Raw genomic sequence first — 22,474 nt, forward strand, 5'->3', positions numbered from 1 at the left:
TTATTTCTCAAACTGCTGGATTTTCCCACACAGTCATCTCTAGGGTTTACAGAGACTGGAATACAAACCAGGCAGCGCTAAAAGTGCTGCAGTCTCTCTCTCTCTCCCCCCCCCCAAAAAAAAAAAAACAAAACAACAACAACAACAGAGGGCACCGCCTGTCAAAATCTAGTTTTAAGTAATCTGATCCTGGACACAATGCACATGGTCACTGACAGACCCTTGTCTCATTTGTCAGTAATGTAGCTACAGAGTATCTCTAGACTGAGATGTCCCATGGGCTACAAAGCTTTCAGTCTTTAACGTCGAAAAGCATAAAATATCAAAATGTACTGAGATTTGAAACATTTTCTTTAAATTGTGTTTCCCACAAAGATGACTGAAACTAAAATGAAAATATTTAATTCATTTTATTGAAGAGGTAACATGTTTGAATATTTGAGTAGCTCTAACCAGAGCTTTGGTCAGCACTATTTTATTTTAACTTTTTTTTTTTTTTTTTTTTTTTTTTTAAAGGTCTTTTCAGTGTAAAGAGTTGAATTGTTTTAAACAACTAGAATCAGTTTTTCCTGTGTCGGTCACAGTTTAATTTGCAGAAGGTGGGAAAGTCGGTTAAGAAAGACTGCAATTATGAATTGAAACAACAAAGGAAAATTACCTTCAATTTTCATTGCTGTAAATTCAAAGGAACAATTTCCAGATTAAATGAGGACAAAAAAAACCAAACAACTCGAGTTCCAATTCATGAATCGTGACAAGTAATGGGAACAATGGCTTTAGCCAAAATGTACCAATTTTGTAACCAAAAGGAAACAATACTTAACTGACATGTTTTTTGTAGTTTTATCAGTTGCATTAAAACTAAAATCGGGCTGAAACCAGCCATATGGTGTAGAGTGTGTGGAGAGAGGCCAAAGACTGAGTGAACCAGCTATTAAAGATTGGCCACATCCACAGTAAAACACACAGAACAGTCAAGTAAAGGAAGCAACAACGAAAGCAAAACAATATACAAGTCAATAGATGCAAATATGTGAGTGCAGGCAGCTTCCTATAGTTCAGCAGGTGGTTATGTCTATGTTTTATATGTGTACAAAAACAGGACTGTCTTTTATTGAAGAATGGTTGTAATTAGTTTATTCAGTGTTTTAAAGTTTCAGTAATAAGATTTTAAAAATTGCTCATTTTTATCACCAGAGTGAAGGCATGAAGAAAGATTTTTCCCTTTGGCTGTTTTCTCTGACAAAGAGAATCAGTGAAAACATGAAACAGGAAGTATTTCCTCTTAGGTTTGTATGATGATTGGAGTTCTGATTAAATGTTTCAGTGGACCACAAGATTTTCAGATCCTCAAGATGGCTAGAAGTTGAAATGGGTTATGTCCATGTTGTGATGATCGAGGACGCCAGAGGTTACACCAAGTCTACAACAGTACTTTTTTTAAGGAAAAAGGGAAAAGAAAACAAAATGTTTAGTCTTCTTATAAAAGGGAGCTAATATATGGAAGTTTGTTTCTGACACCAAAATTATTTATTTAAAAAATAAATTTGAAGGTATTTTTTTCAAAATGTAAGTTTCTCATTTAAACTTGTAAGTTGAAATTTTGAGATGCATAACTCGAAATTTTGACTTGGACAGTAATAAATAATGAAATTTTTTTTTTTTTAAGTTTATTGTATTTTGGCAGATCTGATCTTCCATAAGAGCCATAAACTAGCATGAAGTTGCACATGCGTGGACAGAGTTTGACGTGGGACATTGTACTTTTGTGTCGTGCTTCCATTAAATTGGGGTTTCTGTTGAATAATGTCCTTGCCTTCTGCTCTGCTATTGTTGTCCACTTCTCATTCATCTCCTCACGCAGCGCAAACAAAGACACGTCAGCCTCGCCCTCTGATTGGCTCCCTGCCGGGGCCCCGCGACGCTGCTGTGCCGCGAGCTCCGCCACAACAGATGGACCTCTCGCGCTCTCCTCCTACCAGCTTCTGGATGCACTGCTGCACGCGCCCCGCTGATTGTGTCCAACGGCAGGAGAACGAGCGACTTGTCCCAGGAGTTTTAACGGCTAACGCTCAGTTCAGGAGAAACGACTGGAAGACGAAAGAAAAGGACCGAGGAGACCTATGTTAGGTGAGCCGTGAGAAGACTTCCAAAAGTCGGCACGAAGCAGACAGAGGGGTCGGTGTGGCTGAGTAGGCTGATCATGATGATGTGTCTGAGCGGTAGATGTGGCGATACGGGCTGGCTGCAGATGGATTCTTTGGTTGCCTGTATAAAAATGAAGTTTTAGTGTTTCGACAGCATCAAATGCAGGACGATTTGCAGATTTATTTATTTATTAAAAGCGCAGGGGACAGACAGACTAAAAACCTCGAATATGAGGCATTTGTGAGGAAACATCAGGGCACCAAACATGATGCCCTAGCCTAAATCTTGAACAGCAAATGATAGGACTACCCCACTGGGGCTCTACCAGAGTGTGCATAAAGATGTGTCCTTAAAACGCGTTACATAACAAGAAAATAGGGCCGGATAGACGGAGGCAGTGCCAAAAAAAAGTGAATATTAATGTGCACTCACTTGCCAGTATATTGTAAACTGCAGTTTAATATATACCAGCAATAAATCCATCCACCATGGTCGTTTCTGGTGTTTTTAAAGTGTTTTGTTGACGTTTGATTTCAACTTTTGGGTGATTAGGTAGGTAAGCGGTAAGCGTAAACCACAATGTAAACATTAAAATTAAATGTTTTCACAAATACTGGACAATATTTAATTTTGGTAGCTAGTACCAGTCAACTTAAGGTTTCCCTTACTGATTTGTGTTGAGTTATTCTCTAAAATTTTGACCATTACAAATATCAAAATAGTCTTTTCAAGTTCCCATAGCCCTTTCTGACATCTCAAATGCTTTGACTGCCAGTTCATCTGGACGCTTTTATTTTTTTTTTGACACCATTTTAGGAAAGTTTTAGCCTGGTGTTTACGGCCCTTGCAATAGTCAATGTTTATGTGATCAGTGACAATCAATGACAACACAGCCCCAGTCTTCACCCGAACAATAACTAGATAAATACCCACACACATACACAATAGGCCATTGTTTGACATTTAAAGTTATTTTCTCAGAAATTTGAGATAATAAGTCAAATTTTAAAATAGTAATCCAAAATTATGACATGTGGGCGGTTAAAAAAACAAACTTCTATAACAGATTAGGCTGAAACAGAAAACTAATTTATTTTCCTTTTAACATCCCATCTTTCCTGCCGCAGTCTCCCTCTGTGCTCCTGCTTTGATATATAATTAAAATCTAGTGCCGCACACACATTTGTTCAGGAATCAGGAGGTGCAGTGATAATTGTGGTGTCACTTTTGAAGACACTTGGAACAACAATGGCAAACCTTAACTTTCTGAACCTCAAGGGGAGCAATTAAATGGACTATTAGTGACAGAGAACAAGAGAAGTGAAGGGGCATCCACGCAGGAACGTGGTGATCAGAGTCCATAGAAAATCAGTAAGAAAACCATAAACCTAAAAAAAAAATTCAGGTAAAACTCTAACATTTCTGCCTTCCCTCTTTGCAATTTTTTCCATAGCCCTCCTCTCTGCCAAAGCAGATCACTTGGGTTGCTGGTTTGGGCCCACAAGTTATATTTTTGATACCCCTGCACTGACATTAAATTGAGGCTGTCGAAGCTCTGATATATCCGATGATATTGATGTGCAGAGCTGGTGAGACTGATGTTTAAAGTGGACGTAAAACCAATTTGGTTTAAGTTTTGAACAAAGTGTCAGTGTGTGTTTCAGCTCTGAAAATGTAATTTCATTGTCTCTACTTTTGAAGTTACAAAAGACCAGAGTGCTGGAAAATTACACCAAATTAAAGAGCACCAAATTTATACCGAGCTCTATGTACTTTGAAGAACTGTAACTAGGAAAATATTTGTAGCATGGTTAAACTTTGCATGGCGTCATTATTTCACAAAAAAGTGGGTGTGCTTTGATTGACGGAGATGGGAATTTCTTCCAGATTTAATTGACTTTATGTGAAACAAACCAGCAGCTGATAATCTTTAGCTCTACCATCTGCCGAAAAGGAAGAAAAGCTCCGTCTTTATCTGGAATCTGGGAGCCATATTCGGATTCGAGTCATGCTTCACTGTGTTGTTTTTTTTGTTTTGTTTTTTTGACAAGCCCAGTAAGCCTAACAAGGAGCAGGAGAGACGAACAGACACACACACATACACATACGCACACTATTTTTGGCTCAGTGTTGTGAACTAGTTTTGGGAGCTCAGATGTTTTTGGTGTTGCTATGACAATAATGACAATAGCAAGGCAGAGCAGTGGTAACGTGGAGGCTGAAGGCAGGGGAAGAGGACAGGAGCTATTCATCGAGCATTTCAGCCAAAGACATTGACGGAGGAGGTTCAGAGGGAGCAGGGCAAGAGGGCAGAAAACAAGCCGGGGGGAGGATGGAGGAAGTTGTGATCCTGGTTTGTAATAGTGTGTTAGATAGCCTCTAGTCTTTCACAAGGAAACATGAAGCAGCAAACTGTGAACAGAAAGCAGCGGAGAGCAGAGTTACTGTGGTACAAAAATGATGAGACATAAATATATATAGAAAGAGGGGGTAGATGGAGGCTGCGGGTTGACTGAGGTTGTAATGAGGCACGGGGGGATTTCAGACGGTCGATTAGCTCTACATTTGGACACAGAAGAGCACTCCGATCTGAAACAGGACTAGGTCAGCCGTGGGTCAGTCTGGCTAGATTTATATGCTGCTGGTTCTGCTATTGCAGCCACACCATCCTGCAGAGCATTTCTACAGGGAGTGCAGAATTATTAGGCAAGTTGTATTTTTGAGGAATAATTTTATTATTGAACAACAACAATGTTCTCAATGAACCCAAAAAACTCATTAATATCAAAGCTGAATGTTTTTGGAAGTAGTTTTTAGTTTTAGCTATTTTAGGGGGATATCTGTGTGTGCAGGTGACTATTACTGTGCATAATTATTAGGCAACTTAACAAAAAACAAATATATACCCATTTCAATTATTTATTTTTACCAGTGAAACCAATATAACATCTCCACATTCACAAATATACATTTCTGACATTCAAAAACAAAACAAAAACAAATCAGCGACCAATATAGCCACCTTTCTTTGCAAGGACACTCAAAAGCCTGCCATCCATGGATTCTGTCAGTGTTTTGATCTGTTCACCATCAACATTGCGTGCAGCAGCAACCACAGCCTCCCAGACACTGTTCAGAGAGGTGTACTGTTTTCCCTCCTTGTAAATCTCACATTTGATGATGGACCACAGGTTCTCAATGGGGTTCAGATCAGGTGAACAAGGAGGCCATGTCATTAGTTTTTCTTCTTTTATACCCTTTCTTGCCAGCCACGCTGTGGAGTACTTGGACGCGTGTGATGGAGCATTGTCCTGCATGAAAATCATGTTTTTCTTGAAGGATGCAGACTTCTTCCTGTACCACTGCTTGAAGAAGGTGTCTTCCAGAAACTGGCAGTAGGACTGGGAGTTGAGCTTGACTCCATCCTCAAGCCGAAAAGGCCCCACAAGCTCATCTTTGATGATACCAGCCCAAACCAGTACTCCACCTCCACCTTGCTGGCGTCTGAGTCGGACTGGAGCTCTCTGCCCTTTACCAATCCAGCCACGGGCCCATCCATCTGGCCCATCAAGACTCACTCTCATTTCATCAGTCCATAAAACCTTAGAAAAACCAGTCTTGAGATATTTCTTGGCCCAGTCTTGACGTTTCAGCTTGTGTGTCTTGCTCAGTGGTGGTCGTCTTTCAGCCTTTCTTACCTTGGCCATGTCTCTGAGTATTGCACACCTTGTGCTTTTGGGCACTCCAGTGATGTTGCAGCTCTGAAATATGGCCAAACTGGTGGCAAGTGGCATCTTGGCAGCTGCATGCTTGACTTTTCTCAGTTCATGGGCAGTTATTTTGCGCCTTGGTTTTTCCACACGCTTCTTGTGACCCTGTTGACTATTTTGAATGAAACGCTTGATTGTTCGATGATCACGCTTGAGAAGCTTTGCAATTTTGAGACTGCTGCATCCCTCTGCAAGATATCTCACTATTTTTGACTTTTCTGAGCCCGTCAAGTCCTTCTTTTGACCCATTTTGCCAAAGGAAAGGAAGTTGCCTAATAATTATGCACACCTGATATAGGGTGTTGATGTCATTAGACCACACCCCTTCTCATTACAGAGATGCACATCACCTAATATGCTTAATTGGTAGTAGGCTGTCGAGCCTATACAGCTTGGAGTAAGACAACATGCATGAAGAGGATGATGTGGACAAAATACTCATTTGCCTAATAATTCTGCACTCCCTGTACTAACACAAGAATCTCTTGTTATAACAGACAAAAGTGATCAATGGTTTGGAGATGTTTCAATTAAACAGGGTAACTGCATCGAAATCTGGTCTCTGAGCATGTTATGGCCTGCTATTGTAGAGCTGCCTTATTTTGATAAAAAAAAAAAAAAAATACGTGAGTACTCTGCAGTGGGCTGCTTATGATTATTTAGAGCTTTAGCTTTGCATTTCCATTACAGTCATATGTTTTGATACATTTATGGAGTTCTAAAACTAAAACAATATAAATTGTTCACTTTTTTTTTTTTGATAACTTGAAATGGAGCGAAAAAGGAAAAAAAAACCTGTTAAACACTTTTAGGCCTCTTTTGAAACTTTGAATCACATTTTTTGTTTGTGCAAATGAAACACATTAAAAGTAGACTAAAGTAATAATAAAGTTTATAAAATATAACAGTCTAATAGTTTTACAATAGTAAAAGTGAATTTGAAGCCCAGCTGCAGATTAGTTTTTGCATCAGTTTAGCCATCGCTATCATAATTCAGCAAAATGAAAAGAGTAAGGTGCCAGGTAAACTAAAAATAAAATGTCTAAAGAATAAGTGTTGTTCATAGTAGAAGTGGGGTCAATTATCTAAAGCGACAGACAGTACCAAGGTGAAGAAGAGAGTGTAGCCAGGGTACAGTGGGTAGAGATGAGTGATTAGAGTGAAAGGGAGGGTTTATAAGATGGTAGTGAGATGTACTATGATTAGTTTGTAGAGAGTGACCCTGAAAAGAGTTGAAGATGCTCTCACTCCCAATGACTGACCAATGCTGTATTAATTTCTAATAATGTATTCATTATAAATGGATACTTCAGAAGGACAGCTTAGGTCGAGACAAAGTTGGAGAGGTAAGGCTGAGATGGATTGGACATGCAGAGGAGGGACAGCGAATACACTGAACAAAGGAAGGTGAATATGGAGCCTGCCAGGCAGAAGGAAAAGACCACAGAGAAAATGGATGCAGTGAAAGAGGACATGTAGAGGGGCAGGTGTGATACAGGAGGATGCTAGAGGCAAGGTGAGATGGAAGCATCTGATCCACTTTGGCAACCACTAAAGAGAGCAGCCAAAAGAAGATCATTTGTATTCATCTAGTTTTTCATTTACAACCCCTGAATTAAATAATATGTTAACTCGTATTAGATGATTGACACTGCTCTAAAATAACAGTGAAAAGAACAAAATGGGTGTCTCACCATGAATGAGCAGTGAGTATGGCTCACATTTTTAATGTTGCCCTCTCAGCAGCGTTAAAAGTGACATGTCTGAGTCAATCTTTTTCTCTGGAGCTTGAAGTCTCATGAAAGAAGGATCAATTTTGTTATCAGATTCCAGTTTAGTTGGCATAAAGTTCACGTTGATCTCAGACAATTATGGCATTGTTTTTGTGTTGTCAGCTGTCCACATGTCCGTCGCAGACCGCTGCCTTTGACCGTGATAATAAAGGCTAATGGCTTCCATTGTGTAGGTCAGTGCTTAGCTTTTGAGCTCTTGACAGGGCTAATATAGGTGATGAAATATTGATAGCCCCTGGCGTTGGGCTGAGCTGATTGGCGTTAAATATTTAATTTGCCCACATTAACTGAGGCTTTTTATTTCAGAGATTGACAGCCCCATCTTATTTTATCAGCACTGCGTGTTGAAGCTGCTTCTGTTTACACTAAACTGTGGAAGTATGTGCCTGATCCAAGAGTTTAAAGATTGATAACAGGGTGAGGCTCGTCCACGTGTGTGTAAGCGGATTATTCATTTGTGCTGCTTGAATTGAGGAAGTTTTAAGCTGTGTCAGGCCCTGTGTCGGCTTCCTGTGTGGCTGATTGAGTAAAGGAGGAAGTGATTTAACGGAAGGGGAGCACTTCCTTTTAACGTCCCCACTCTTCCCTGTCTGTTCACAGTCACGTTCAGAAGAAAAGACCCTCTTGGATCACTGACACCTGAGGATACAAACAGAATCTACCTGCCTATAACTTTGGCTGCCTCTCCTCATAGGCAGTTTCTTCTCTGGTGACTCAACAACAACTCATAGTCTTTACGACGGTAAGATCCATTGTTGTCTTATAATACATTTATATATATATATATATATATATATATATATATATATATATATATATTCATTCTTAATATTTCATATTTTGTTGGCTGTTATGTTACAGAGGCACTGGCTATGTAACAGGAAGGTAGTTTAAACCGAGGCCTTTCAACTAATGTCCAAAATGGTTTTGGGTGTTTCGGCCTGTTTACAGTAAATCAAGTGTATTTAACACTACTGTGGGGAGTATGCTGTAAACAGGGGTTAACTGTAACTAATTAGCAGTAATACTACTTCAATGTTAACACAAAACAAAAAAGTCTACGGCAGGTATGGGTAAAGTACACACCTGGGGCTGGAATCAGCCTGCAGACTACCTCAGGTCACTCACAGTTGCTCTAAAAGGAATATGAAAGGAGGCTATACACACGTTTTTTTTAAATATACATGAATCATACAAATTTAGAGTTTGTTGCAAATAACAGTGGAGCAGTAATAAGCTGTGTCCAGTGAATTGCTTACCCAGTGGAAGGATTCGAACTCCACCGTCTTGTATTGTAGCTGGTAGTCCTTGTCTTCATAGTCTCAGTTAGCTCACCCACTTGAACCATCTCTCTGCCTCCAGCTCGCCATATTATGTATTTTTTGTTATTATTATTAAGGTCAAGGGTTAAAAAAAACTATCATTCTTCATTGAAAGTTGTTCCAAAATATCCTTTCTGCTTGTCTCAAAAACACAGGGTTTGGTTAGAGAACCAAGAATTCTTATTTTAATTACTTAAAAAAAGATGTTTCTTATAGCATGGGCTTGTTAAGTAACTATCATGAACTTTCATTTTGGGGAATAACTTTTGTGGGCTAGGCCAGAGGTCATCACTGATTTTAGACCTCAAAGAGTTAGGTGGGGTTACATTTACTCAACCATAAAATGTATTTTTGCTCATGAAATTGCTAAAACGGTAGCAAAATGCTCAATTTCGTGTTAAGTAAGGCGATTCATTGCTTCATCTACATGCAAACTAATCTTGGTAAGTGCCTCTGACTCCAAAGGCCTATTTTGAGGAAAAACCCTGCAACAGTTGCATCTTTAACTTTTGGTCTTCATGTTCTGAGGAAAAACAAAAAGAAAAGAAAAGCGTGCTATATGGCAGATGAAGGCACATAATGTGTTTTGCCAGTAGCATGCTCAGAGATGAATGTTTAGGCAGCTGAAATAATTTGCAGCAGCAGGTGGTCCATGTGTCCTGCACCTGTCCTTCATCCGGAGGTTTCTATCCTGCCAAACTCACACAGAAACACTCTGTCACTCAGCGAAGAGGGAAGGAAAACTCTGCAGGGTGGTGGCAGAGTGCCATTTAAAACAGCTGCATGTGTTTTGCAGCGTTTGTTTATGTGAAAGAGCTCACAGGAAAGAGAAAATACATTGTAAGACGAAGAAGAGAATGAGGAGAGCAGCTGCTCCCCTCATTCGCATAGTATATGTTTTGATTTAGTACAGGGACACAGTGGTGGAGGTTTAACTATCTTAAGGGAAGTAGTTGCCAGGAAAGCAGATATCATCTTCTTGTTATTGTTTACGGTCTGCAGCTCTGCCTCCTCCTCTTCCTGCAGTCACTCTGTCACTTCTGTTCTGTGCTCGCTGCTGGTCATGAGGAGTCATGAGACATTAACTCTGTGTGCCTTCTTTGTGTCTCAGCTCCTCTCATGCTCACTGAGAATGGATGATACACAGTACGGGGTTCAGATCGGAGAGAACAAGTTCGTCAGCAAGTAAGTCTTCCATCCCGCACTGTTTCTCATATAAACATAAGTATGTTTATACAGATTATAAATTCACAGTAAGTGACAACAGGGAAACAAATGAGTAGCCTTTATTCATCTTTGGTATGTTTAAAAAAAACCCATTAATTTAAAAAAGATGATGTGAAATAGGGATGTTTGTGGTTTTAAAGGTTTCAGCCTGTTAACTGTTTGCAGTGTTCATTATCTGAAATCTAGGTCTTTATTTATGACAACAAGTATCCCTAATACCTAACAAACTGTGTGATCTTTGGCTTTTGAAGTCTGACCAATCAGTTAATAAAAATGATAAATAATGCACACTGAAAACTATTAACAATTATTTTTCTCCACAACATAAAGTTACAGTTACTCCGCCTACCTGCATATACATTCACTTGTATTGTGAGACTCCTATTTAGGGTTTCAGTATAGAGACATTGAAATATTAAGGGAACAGGACTTCACCTGGTCCTGAAACTGCTTGTCAGTTAATTGTCAAATTACATTTGACTTCTATAAGCATACAAGACACGATATCCTGCCAAGATGACTGAATAATAAACAGCAGTACACAGATCATGTTACCAGTCACTCACAGGGTTAACACAGAGACAGGAAATCACACACTTGCATCTACTGAAACCCCAAACCTCTCAACAGAAAGCCAAATCAACATTTTATTCACACAGCCAAAGATAAATGTCTTTTCCAAAGTTTTTAATGGTGGCTTTATTAAGCTGATGAGAAAACATCAATTGAAACTGAATCTCAGCCTTACCAAGAACAGACATTAAATGCTTCTCTTTAGACATGCTTCTTATCTTACTACACCAAGAAACTGCTACACCCACTTTTCTTCTTCCTTTGTCTGTACATTAAAAAAGAAATGAGAGCTAATGAAAGAAAGGACGGGATCTGAAAATTACACATTAATCTCAATTCTGTGACTTATTTTTAATCTTTTAATCCTGATCTCATCTGGTTCTTATCTGGTGGGAAAGAACTTAAATGTAGTAGTGGCTATCAAGTAATGCTAATGGAGAATAAACCTCTAGGAGAAAACTGTGAGAAGATGAAAAATCAGTGAAAACTGCAACATTGTAATTTAAGGTTTGGGTGGGTCAGAGAATTTTGTCAGATTTGAGATTGGGCAGTTTGTTAATCTCAGGGTTAAACAGGGTTGGAATTAACATTTCAATCTGCCCCTGCATAAAGTACACAATAACACTAATCCAGCAGCAGAGACTGCCCTATCTTTCTCTAAACATATATGAAGTTTTTTTTTTTAATTAGTTCTTTTTATTTTCGGTCTTACTGACATTAACATTAACAGCATAGTAAGGAATACTTTATTTTATCAGGAATGTTGTGGAGGGCCGCACCAGCATTACACAGGAGGTGATCTATTACTACATGGCTATATTACAACCTGCCCCTGCACAGTGGCATAGAATGAGACTTTGTAGAATAGTTTTCTTTTTGTTTGCTCATCTCTCAGCTGCCTTCAACTCACCACCACAGAAACTAAGTGAAATCCAAAATTACCAAAGTGGTGATTAAGTGCCAGAAATATTGTCAGTGCAGTGACCTGTATCCACTGATGTTAGCACCAACTGGTTTTCAGATATATTTGCATCACTCCATTAGTGATGATGTTATGCATTTTTGGGATGAATAAAGATCCCCAAAATTTGATCTAGTGTTGTTAAAAGTGCACGGTGCATGCAGAATTACAGCTGCAGGCACTACGAGGTGGTAAATCAGTGGGAATCTCCTTAAAACTTTGTTTCCTTCCAGTGATTTAACTACTTCTGTCTTCAGGTCAACAGTCCTGTCACATCTTAAAACTTACAACCTCTATTATGAAGGGCAGAATCTGCAGCTGCGGCACAGAGAGGTGAGTAATTGCATCTCTCGGTTTGTGTGTGTATGTACTCACATACAGTGTGAGTGCAGAGTGAGTGAGTGAATGTGTTTAATCTTATTTTATTGTTTTAAATTTCAACAGAAGAACCTGAATGTGTCGAGGCTTCATCCCTGCTTTCACTTTTGCTCTTAATATATTTAATATAATATACCCCACCCATTTCACCCTATATCCCTAAGGAGTAGCAACTGTCCAGTCTGTGTGTATTTACTGTATATGTGTGTTTGTGTGTATTCATCAGTATTCGTGTCTTCCAACAGGAAGAAGAGGAACTGATTGTTGAGGGCTTGCTGAATATCTTTTGGGGCCTCCGGCGACCAATCAGGCTACAGATGCAGGATGACCACGAGCGAATCCGGCCGCCCCCCTCCTCCACGTCTTGGCACTCGGGTTGCAATCTGGACAGTCAAGGGTAAGAGCTCCAGACAGATCCAGTTACACCCCAGTGACCGGAAATGGTGATACAGAGAGGTCAGTGAGGGCAGATATAGATTTTATCTAGTTTGTCCAATGAAAGACAAGCAGGTATTTAATGTTTAAAAGTGTGTAATTAGGGTTTGAGATTTAAATCCATGTAAATGGAGTTTAATTCCTAAATAAGATACAAATTGGCAGCTTTCCATAAGCAAAAGTGAATCTTTTAAGCCACACTTCTGGTTTAATTGAGGATCGTACTCCAAGCTATTGCAAATCAGTCCATGTCAATAGGCTCTTAGTGCCATTTTCAGCGCTCCCATTTATCAAAAGAAGCTATTCTTGCTCCGAGGATAGCAGGCCTCACAGGCATAGAGCTGCCATTTGGATGTTAACATGAAAACAACAACAAAAACTCTCATAAGTAGCCAAATTGCTGTGAGATTCTTCAGAAATTTGCTTGATTATGACAGGAAACATTGTCACAACTCCTAACTAAAAGAACAGCTGCACTGGCAAAGAGGAACAGCAGTCACAAGTTGAAACTAACCAACCCAGATATGACAGCAGGTTAAAAATGGCAGCTACTACAGGAAACCTAATAATAAGACTCACCACTACAGTCAGGACAGACCAGCATGTTGATGGCATCACAAACACATATCAAAGTGAAAAAAGAAAAACTGGTGTTCTCAAGAAAATCTCACAAACTGATCGAGATCTCCCTCTAGATTCATACATGGTGTGGAGGGAGTTTTAGTTCAGCTGTGCAGACCTGGACTGCTCTTAAACTTAATGGCTTTACAAGATTCTAGTGGCTGTTAGTCCACACTAAAATCAATATCAGGATAATAGTTTTTTGAGAAACTACAGCTTATGGTCATAAATACATGATGGGAGTTATCATTTGAAGGTGCAGTTTTTATCTGAAAAAATATTTTTAGCTGTATGTTTACAGTTTTGACAGTTTGCAGTTCTTCTCCTTCACCCCATAAATGTACTCTCTCCTGTTCCCTGTTTGAAGTTCTCCCACCACCACAGATGGTCAACAGGCTCAGCAGAGCTCACCCACAGTGGAAGTGACGCCACCTGACAGCCAACCAGAGGACAACGGTGTGACTGAAGAGGAGGCAGAAGGTAAATTTTGGACTTTCGTTTTATACATTTATATTTTAAGACTTCAGTCATTTAGATTTTAAATATTTCAAGCTGTATCTACATGGTTATAAATAACCAATAAAGTAAGAGTAAAATATTAACCCAAAGGTGTAAATTAGTCTAAATTGCCCATAGGTGTGAATGCGGGAGTGAATGTAAGCGCGAATGGTTGTCTGTCTCTGTGTATTAGCTCTGCGACAGACTGGCGACCTGTCCAGGGCGTACCCCGCCTCTTGCCCTATGACAGCTGGGATATGCTCCTGCACCCCCTGTGACTCTGAAAAGGATAAGCGGATGGATGGATAGATAGATTTATCTTATTTTGAACGTGTTTGCTCACACTTCTTTCAGTATTTATAGATTTTTTTGAGCTGTTTCTCAGTTCTTTGCTACCTGTTCTTTTGGTTTTACTCATTTGAACTGTACATTACTCTGATGGCTATAATGAGGATCGAATAAGCAGCCTCAAACATCAGTCATTTACTAAGAATATTTTGTTTTTAAACTGGCTGAATCTTGGCGAAAAAAAGTTGGATCGCATTAAGATGAAATGAAATTAGCTATAAACACATTTTTAATTAAAAATAAAATTTGCACATTAAAGCGAAAGATAAAATTTGTTTACAGTTCTGTGTAAGTGATGTTTATTTCTAAAACTATGGTTTTCTTTCACTATTTTGTGATCTTAGCTTAGGGCTACACTGAATAATAATCAGTAATTTAAGGTGGTTCAACATTTGATTTGACAGAGGACAGTGAGAGCTCCGCTCAGCTCCTCAGGACAAAGAGCGATGCCGGGGTCTTAAGGAGAGGCCAGCGAAGGTCGCCAAGTGACCAGAGGAAAATCCGACGCCATCGATTCTCCATCAACGGACACTTCTACAACCATAAAGTAAAACTTTTAAAAACTTACAGAATAATCAAATAAAATTCATTAGGTTAGTTCATTTATGTGACTTTATGTGATTTGGGAACAGGTTTTAGTTACATTTTTCTTGAGAAAATGTGTTTAAAAGTGAAAAGAGTAAAAGTTTTAGCTTCAACAATTTTAACTGAACCTAAATTAATATTTAAAATATTAATATTTAAAATGTTTTTCCATTTCATCCTCAGACAGCAGTGTTTACGCCTGCTTACGGGTCGGTGACTAACGTTCGCATCAACAGCTGTATGACCACGCCGCAGGTGCTACGAGTTCTCCTTAACAAGTTCAAAATCGAAAACAGCCCAGATGATTTTGCACTCTATCTGGTCCATGCTAGTGGAGGTGAGTTAAGACTTTAGCCGCAGTCCACTAATTTTATTTTATCTGATTTTATCATCTACTTTTAGACTTTTAGTTTTATTACTTTTAAAGTTGGAAGTTTTTGCATTATTGCTGGTGGTGCAATCAAATCTGAACTAAAGCTACAACACAGAGCTTCTCTATAAAGCTTCGTAGCTGAAAATGCTACGTCAAGATGAACAGGATCAACCTTTTGAATCTCTATAAAGCTTATAATTTATTTATTTTTTTTTTAGAGGCTATGATATTTGGAAACTCAACACAGAATCGGTGTTGTCATTATTCCATTTCTGTTCACTCACTGGGTTTTCTGAGCTGAAAGAAACACATTGCAGTCAGTAATCAAACAGCAATTAGCAGAAGTGTAACTGAAAAGTAATGATGCTTTCAAAATGATGATGAAGATGTTTGATGAGATTGTAGATTATGTTGCGGTAACAAATGGCAAACTACCCCACATACAACTGAGTGCTCTTGCTGTTTGTTTTTGATTAAGTTCTTGCATCAGACCCAGCTGTAAAGTCTGAATGTCAGTGCTAAATTATTCATGAACTATTGGCTATGTGGATTACAAATATGGATATGTGTCATGTAGCTCAAAGGCGGACATTGAGGACATTGTGTATAAAATGTGTTATTGTTATTAATCCATCACTCCGTGTATGTTCTGGTGTTTCAGAGCGAGTGAAACTGAAGCGGACTGACTATCCTATGTTGCTGAGAATCATGCAGGGACCGTGTGAGCAAGTCTGCAAAATATTCCTCATGGAAGAAGATCTCGGAGAAGAAGTCACATATGATGTAAATCACCATTTTCTTTTTTCATAGCTATAAATGAACATGTGTTAATTATTTTACAGTTACTTTTTCCTTGTAAAACGAATAAAGTATACGCACAAGTATTTGCACTTGTGTTTCCAATATTCAATTATCTTTTGGGATTTGGCCTTAAAATTCTCTTTGCTTCCACAAGGTGGCGCAGTATATCAAGTTTGAGATGCCTGTCCTCCAGAGTTTCATCACCAAGCTAAAGGAAGAGGAGGACAGAGAGGTGCAGAAACTCAGGAGAAGGTATAAGAAATACATTTTTAATCTGTCCTGGCATTCAGTAAACATAATCTTAACATCTTTAACTTTTATGAGCTGCAATAAATATGAAAAGTGGAGGCCTACAAGCTATTTTTAAACTATTTTTTAGCCCACCACCTGCCCCCAGTCTAATGTGGATGTGCACGTGTTTTTATTGGCTCTTTAAAAAATCCTCAGATTTGGTCTTCCTCTGCCTTCATATTTGCAGGTATAACTATATTCGGAATATAATCGAGAAGCAGCTCCAGTGTCTTCCAGAGGGGGCAAAGTGTATGTGATCTGCTTATGGTAGGGCCCCCCACACCAAACTGTCACCACAGCTGCCAAGCCGTGACCAAGAGAATGACCAAGAATCAGCTGACAAGAGCAACAAGTACATGTTTCACCAACTGTCCTCCCTCAGCACATCCCACAATCAGTCAGCCCACAGTTTGCTCTTTCGTGCACGTGTTGAGTGTGACCATCTCTGTGATACTGAGAGTCATGGCAACACACACACTTTTTTTTTCTTTGCTTTTCTTTACCATGAACAGAGCACTCGGACAAACGTCTCCTGTTTGTGTTTTTTAACCTTTTTTTAGTCTGTTAGCCTGCAAGATGAGGCTAAAATGTAACCTGTCTTCTGCCTTCGCTGCAGGAAATATTCAAAATCGTTTTAAAGCACAAATGTCATCTTATAGTGACTATATAGGTTTCTCCAAGCACAAAACACACAAAGTTGGTGGGATACTTTGAAGCTGATGTAAACATTTAGGACCTTTTTCATTTCACTGATGTGAAATCTTTTTATTGCCACTGCAGGCTGTGACTGTGATAATGCAGTTACACACAGTATTTGGCAATTTTACATGTAGGCAGCATGTAAGACTGAGAATCACAGGGAACAACCATCCTGTAAATGTGGAGTGGTCTGGCGGTGACAAAAATTAACCTTACATATTTCATTAAATTTAATGCATAAAAAGCCCAAGTGAAAGAGTATGGAGAAGTGATTCCTGCATATCAAACCCCCAAAACTTCAACTGTTTATGTTTGGTGGCACCGGTCTTTGTCCTGCTTACTGAGTTTTAAATGAGATCTGGTGACATTGAAGCCAAACTCTCAGCATGAAGTTAGATCCAGAAGTTCCCCAAAATAACAGACTATTCCTTGGAATAATGCAACTTTTTGAGCTACTTGTTTTGTTCCTACACACACTCTTACGCTAAAGGTTTGCCTGACGTTAACCAGATTGCACAAAATCTTCATGTTTTGTTTTCATTTTGATTTAGTTTTTTTTTTTTTTTAGTTTTTTTGACATCTACATCCAGCAGAGACAAGAAGCACAAAACGATAATCCCACAAGACTGTGAATTTTACGGAGAATGTTTTTAAACGTACGAACGAGCATTTCTAAGCAGTGCGGTTTGCCTCCACATGTACAGCACTTTGTCTCCTTCCGCCTGACAGTTCAGTATTTCTGACACGCAGTGGACGACGCCCCGAAGATTGTGTGAGAGCATGCATGTTGTGTTTTTAGTGACTAAGACTTGCCTGCTTTTGTATTGTGTCTTTTACAAAGTAAAGAAGAAATTTTAGCCTTTAAAGTGTTAACTCTTGCCACTACTTTGTGGAAGTTTTCGTACAATGTTTGTTATTTAATAAAAAATTTGTCTGGGGAAAATGAACTTGTAGTTCGCATCTGTTTTTGTTGCAGTCACTGTTACCTAACGATGCTGAATTCGTTTGCAGTGGCAGAAGCTTCGGGAGAGCTCGCTGAATGTTCTGGTTTGTTTACTCGGAGAGTTAAATAATTCAGATAAAATTAGAAACGCAAATGTTAAGCCCGCGCTCTCAGGTATTTATGCGTGATGTCGGCAGCACCAGCAGCTTACTGCACAGTCAGCCAATGAGGTGATTGAGATTGTCTGACGGATAACAGGCTGGCCCTGAAACATACTTTCCCACAGACAAGAAAAGGAGTCTGAGCTGCGAACATCACTTTTGGCTTCAGCTTCCCAAAGAGGAATACCATCCAAATCTCCGCCACACAAAAAAATATTAATTTCGCAGGTAAGACTTTTTTTATTTCTATTTTTTTCTCTTTTTTCCTTCATGTTACTAATTTATATTAAAATGTGGGATGTTTATTGTATGAGGCTCAGTGAGTTACAGCCTTTTGTTCTTATTTCTGGGATATTTAAAAAAAATATTTGCACAGATCAGAGCTTATATCTAGAAAGTGTAGCTGTAATCTGAGAGTCACTGGATTATTCTCAAACTAACTGACCCAGTGTAATTATAGCTCGAGTTACCTTGTAAGAGGACACAGATTAGACAGTGTACACAGTCTGTTGACAGAGCCAATGATGTCATGGTCATATAATCAGTGGTGGGACATGTATTTCATTTCTTTGTAAAAGAATTAGTAGTACTATACAAAGTAATGTAATATAAAAGTTGCATACAGCGTACAAAGACTGTGGTATTTGTCAAATCCTAATTCTCAAGCAAGCTAATTACAATTAATATGAATGCATCTCAAGGTACAAACAAGGATTATAATAAATAAAAAGTCAACTCTAAGTTCTCTTTTAATCATGGATACTTAATAATAATATATAAAACCAACCTGGATTTATAGACTGAATGGTTGATAAAAGAGAATTTAAGTGGAGCGGATTAAACTTTGCTTTAAATTGGATTTAAAGTTTGAAAAACAGACGTAGTTATGATTCAGTGATAGCGATCCTTATTAGTGGATTGGTGTTATCGATGCTCTAATATGTGAGCTATCCTTCAGTGACGCAGTTGGTCAAGGTGAAACTGCTGTAGGCGTTTTAAATACTGGAGAGTATTTCTTAAAACTCTATAACATACTTATTAAAATTATCTATTTAAATCCTCATCCAGAGAAGACTTAATTAAAATAAAGCTGGTGAATAAAAGTAAAAAGTGCAATATTTCTTTTTAAAATGTGTCAGAGTGCATGTGCAAAGTAGCATTAAAAAACCCACTCAATGTAGTCATGCATACATCAAAAGTGTACAGATTTGAGTAAATGTTTTGATGCAAGCGTATTTCTGCCACAGAAAAACAGAAATTGCCACCCAATTTTATCTCAATATTTCAACATGATTCAATATTTCAAGTTGAGCTATTAAAATTTTGAGATACTTTTTAGTGGCACAAACAAGTCACTAACTCTAATGTTAGTCCTCATGTTCACCTCATTACTGAAATTATTACTAGATACAGGACCTGCTTAGACTTCACAGTACTTAAAAATACACTTGTCCTACCACACTGTATATAAAGTACAATCTTCACTAATATTTTGTTAGTACAGATTATAGTAGTGACATACTTAATGCAATATGTTTTTACTAGGTTTTTGTTTTTTTGGAGTTTACATAATTTAATGTTGGATATTTTATAATAATACATCAATAATATTGTATTTATGGTGCATAGCCTACACCTAAACCTCATATATAAATGTAGCCTGGATGTTTGTTAATACATTATTTTTATGGCCTGTGTCATCTTTCTCTAATTCTTTTTACATGGTTATCTTATGTCTTAGCCTGTCCATAATTTAGGATTAGGTCAAAAATAGTCCGATTTCAGAATTAAGAAAATATGAATTTCATCCCAACAAAAACGAGCTAATCCATAGATTTAGAAACAGACCCCATCTACAGGATCTTAACTGAGGTGCATTAGAAAATATGAGTCTGATCTGATCCCTTGTCTGCTTCAGCACTCATCCCACAGTGCTTGTGTAAGATTTGTTTCTCAAAGCTGGATTAAGAGCAGTGATCTGTGCTGTTCCTAATTCATCAGCAGTGTAACAATACCACACAGCAGGACTAAAGCTGCACTGAGAACATCTCATCAGTGTGTTTGTGTGAGTTCAAGAACCTTTCCATTTTATATAATGTATAAAGTATAGTTTAAAAAAAATAAATTTAAGTACTCACCATTCAAGTAGTAATAATGCAAATAAATATTTTCTCTTTAAATGATTTAAACGAAATCCTTGGTTGGTACTTGTTGGGTAATTATTTTACTATGTATAGTCTAAAACAGCAACAGCAGAAACAAAAATTTGATTTTCCTGTTTATAATAGCAAAATGAATACATAATTTTTTAAATCCCAATGACAGAACAAAGCTGAGCAAAAAAATTAACAACACAACTGAAAGATGATGTAACATGTAATAGAAGTAAAAGCAAGTCTATAAAAATGTAAAAGTGATTACTAATGAAGTTCATTAACCTCATTAACCAATTCAGTCCTAATAAAGTTTCTATAATCTTATTTTGACAGGATGAAAATCACGTTGGAAATGCACAAACTTTCCACAGTGGCCCTCTGTGTGCTGCTCCTGGCCACACTGTTACCCGGCTCCAAGGCCCGCCGTGGACGTGGAGGTGGTGGGTTCAGCCGAGGAGGAGGAGGCTACAGCCGGGGGTGGGGAGGTCAGCCCTACAGACCACCGCCTGTCCAGAGCAGTGGCCCCAGTGCCGGGAAAGTAGCTGGGGCAGCTGCTGCAGGAGCAATAGGAGGATCCATGCTCGGCTCTGCCTTGAGCCGTCCTGGGTATGGGTATGGGTATGGCGGAGGATTCGGAGGATATGGTGGATATGGAGGAGGTTATGGATACCCACGATACGGAGGTGGTTACGGCTATGGCCCCCGCCCTGGCTATGAGCCAGAGGGCTCTGGTGATGTAGAGTACTACACCGGAGCATCCAGTGGCCCAATCTACAACAGCATCATTGTTGTCATTGGCTCCCTAATGTCCCTGCTCATGGGCCACTGGGTGGCATTCATGTAGCGCTGGAGACGAAGCTGAGATTTACAAACACACCAGAAAAAACCCTCCTTTTAAAAATAACCCATCCTACTGTAAAGGGGACATTTTTAAAGTCATAGTTCACCTGAAATTTGAGTTTTCAGAAATAAAAACCTGTTGCCAATTTGTTTTATGGACACTTCAGTGACCCTGTGTGAGGACAATAAGAGGAGTTTGACTTATCAATGTGACACCATTACGCTGAATATGAAAACACGCGGTCAAAAATCATTATTAAAGTCACGAAATGTAATCTGATTTGATGTGATGTTGCTATCCTGTATATGCTGTATATTGTGTATAGGTTATATTTTTTAGTATTGCTTTCGTTGACATATTTGCATAATTAAATGTTTTATGATCATTTGTAGATTTTTATTAAAGAATGTTCTTTAATATTTAAAACTGTTATGAATGTAAAATAAATGTGTGATATAGCTTCGTGTTGACATTCATTCTCCATGCTAACCACATCATTTTAGATTATTTTAGATTATTATTAAGCCTTAGGAACCTTTGTAATCCTTTTCAGACTGACGTCACTGACTTTGTTTCTCATTTGTTCTTGGGTTTCTTTAGATTGTGATATGAAGCATTGTGTTATGAGGGCAATAATCGGGGCTAAGTGTGGCTAGTGAAACTGAACTGAGCTTTCCAAAAAAAAAGTGGTTAATCAAAGTTAATTTATAATCTAACAAGGAGAGGCAATTACTTTTTCACACGGTTTCAGGTCGTTTGAACAGCTTTTTTCTTCCTAATAAAAGAAATCATCATTTACAAACTGCATTTTGCATTTACTCAGGTTTCTTTGTCTAATATAAAAATTGATTTGATTATCTGAAACATTTAAGTGTAAAAATCAAAATAGTGCACTTATTTAAGTTATGTCTGGTATTTTGTGTACCAACACACTGGACCTACAGTTATAAAATGAATAAAAGGTCAACGTGCAGACGGCCAGCTTTAATTTGAAATGCTTAACAAGAATATTGCATTAACCTTTATGGAGCCGCAGCCATTTTTATACACGATGCCCTATTTTCAGGGGTTCATATTTAATTTGAGCTGATAAGTGTTTGCTAGTTCTTAATTATTTCTATAATGAAGCAGGTTAAAGGTCTGACAAGAGAGTTAAATGTGGCATTTAAATCTGAGGTACAAGTAAAATAGACCATTCTTTACAAAGCAAGTCTATCAGAGAGACCGGGACCATTAGGGGGGGCCAAATCACACAGTTTGATACATTTGTTAGGGATCGTTGAATGTCTGGAAATCTACAGACTAATACGGAGCTGAATGATCACATGATCCTTTAAATGGGAAAGAGAAACCCATCACAACATCTAGCTTAGTGTAGCATATTCCCCAAGAGAAAATTATGTCATTACCCAACACAATAATGGTGTGGAGGAGGCCTGGACGGGCTCATGATCCCAGATTTGGAGGTGCTGGATGGATACAATAACATAAAAAATACATAATCCAATGCTGACTCTACCGTTTTCATAACACTAATGCTACGAGACATT

General features: G+C 38.4%; 2 protein-coding genes across 2 annotated transcripts; both read left to right on the top strand.

The window, feature by feature from the left end:
- The first annotated feature begins 1,770 nt into the window (after nucleotides 1-1,770).
- On the top strand, nucleotides 1,771-17,782 carry rassf2b (Ras association domain family member 2b). Its single transcript, XM_086314918.1, has 11 exons — nucleotides 1,771-2,130; nucleotides 8,312-8,453; nucleotides 10,145-10,218; nucleotides 12,052-12,127; nucleotides 12,418-12,569; nucleotides 13,596-13,708; nucleotides 14,479-14,621; nucleotides 14,843-14,996; nucleotides 15,694-15,815; nucleotides 15,988-16,085; nucleotides 16,312-17,782. The coding sequence occupies exons 3-11, from the start codon at nucleotides 10,166-10,168 to the stop codon at nucleotides 16,379-16,381; spliced, it is 981 nt and encodes a 326-aa protein (XP_086171044.1). The 5' UTR covers nucleotides 1,771-2,130; nucleotides 8,312-8,453; nucleotides 10,145-10,165; the 3' UTR covers nucleotides 16,382-17,782.
- A 203-nt stretch (nucleotides 17,783-17,985) lies between these two features.
- prnpa (prion protein a (Kanno blood group)) lies at nucleotides 17,986-21,383 on the top strand. Its single transcript, XM_086314919.1, has 2 exons — nucleotides 17,986-18,155; nucleotides 20,417-21,383. Exon 2 carries the CDS (start codon nucleotides 20,418-20,420, stop codon nucleotides 20,925-20,927), a length of 510 nt encoding a protein of 169 aa, XP_086171045.1. The 5' UTR covers nucleotides 17,986-18,155; nucleotide 20,417; the 3' UTR covers nucleotides 20,928-21,383.
- The last annotated feature ends 1,091 nt before the right edge of the window (nucleotides 21,384-22,474 follow it).

This window comes from Aulonocara sp. 'chitande type north' Nkhata Bay, linkage group LG12 (genome assembly GCF_057382095.1).
Source record: "Aulonocara sp. 'chitande type north' Nkhata Bay isolate Kocher_YH1m ecotype deep benthic linkage group LG12, A_spYH_male_GT1.1, whole genome shotgun sequence".
NCBI classification, from domain to species: Eukaryota; Metazoa; Chordata; class Actinopteri; order Cichliformes; family Cichlidae; genus Aulonocara; species Aulonocara sp. 'chitande type north' Nkhata Bay.

What these genes read in the sequence shown, in the direction of transcription:
- rassf2b (XM_086314918.1), top strand. Translation starts at nt 10,166, where the DNA reads ATGGATGATACACAGTACGGGGTTCAGATCGGAGAGAACAAGTTCGTC. An exon ending in GACTGAAGAGGAGGCAGAAG is followed by an intron (nt 13,709 to 14,478) that starts GTAAATTTTGGA and finishes TTGATTTGACAG; the next exon opens with AGGACAGTGAGAGCTCCGCT. An exon ending in TCTGGTCCATGCTAGTGGAG is followed by an intron (nt 14,997 to 15,693) that starts GTGAGTTAAGAC and finishes CTGGTGTTTCAG; the next exon opens with AGCGAGTGAAACTGAAGCGG.
- prnpa (XM_086314919.1), top strand. Translation starts at nt 20,418, where the DNA reads ATGAAAATCACGTTGGAAATGCACAAACTTTCCACAGTGGCCCTCTGT.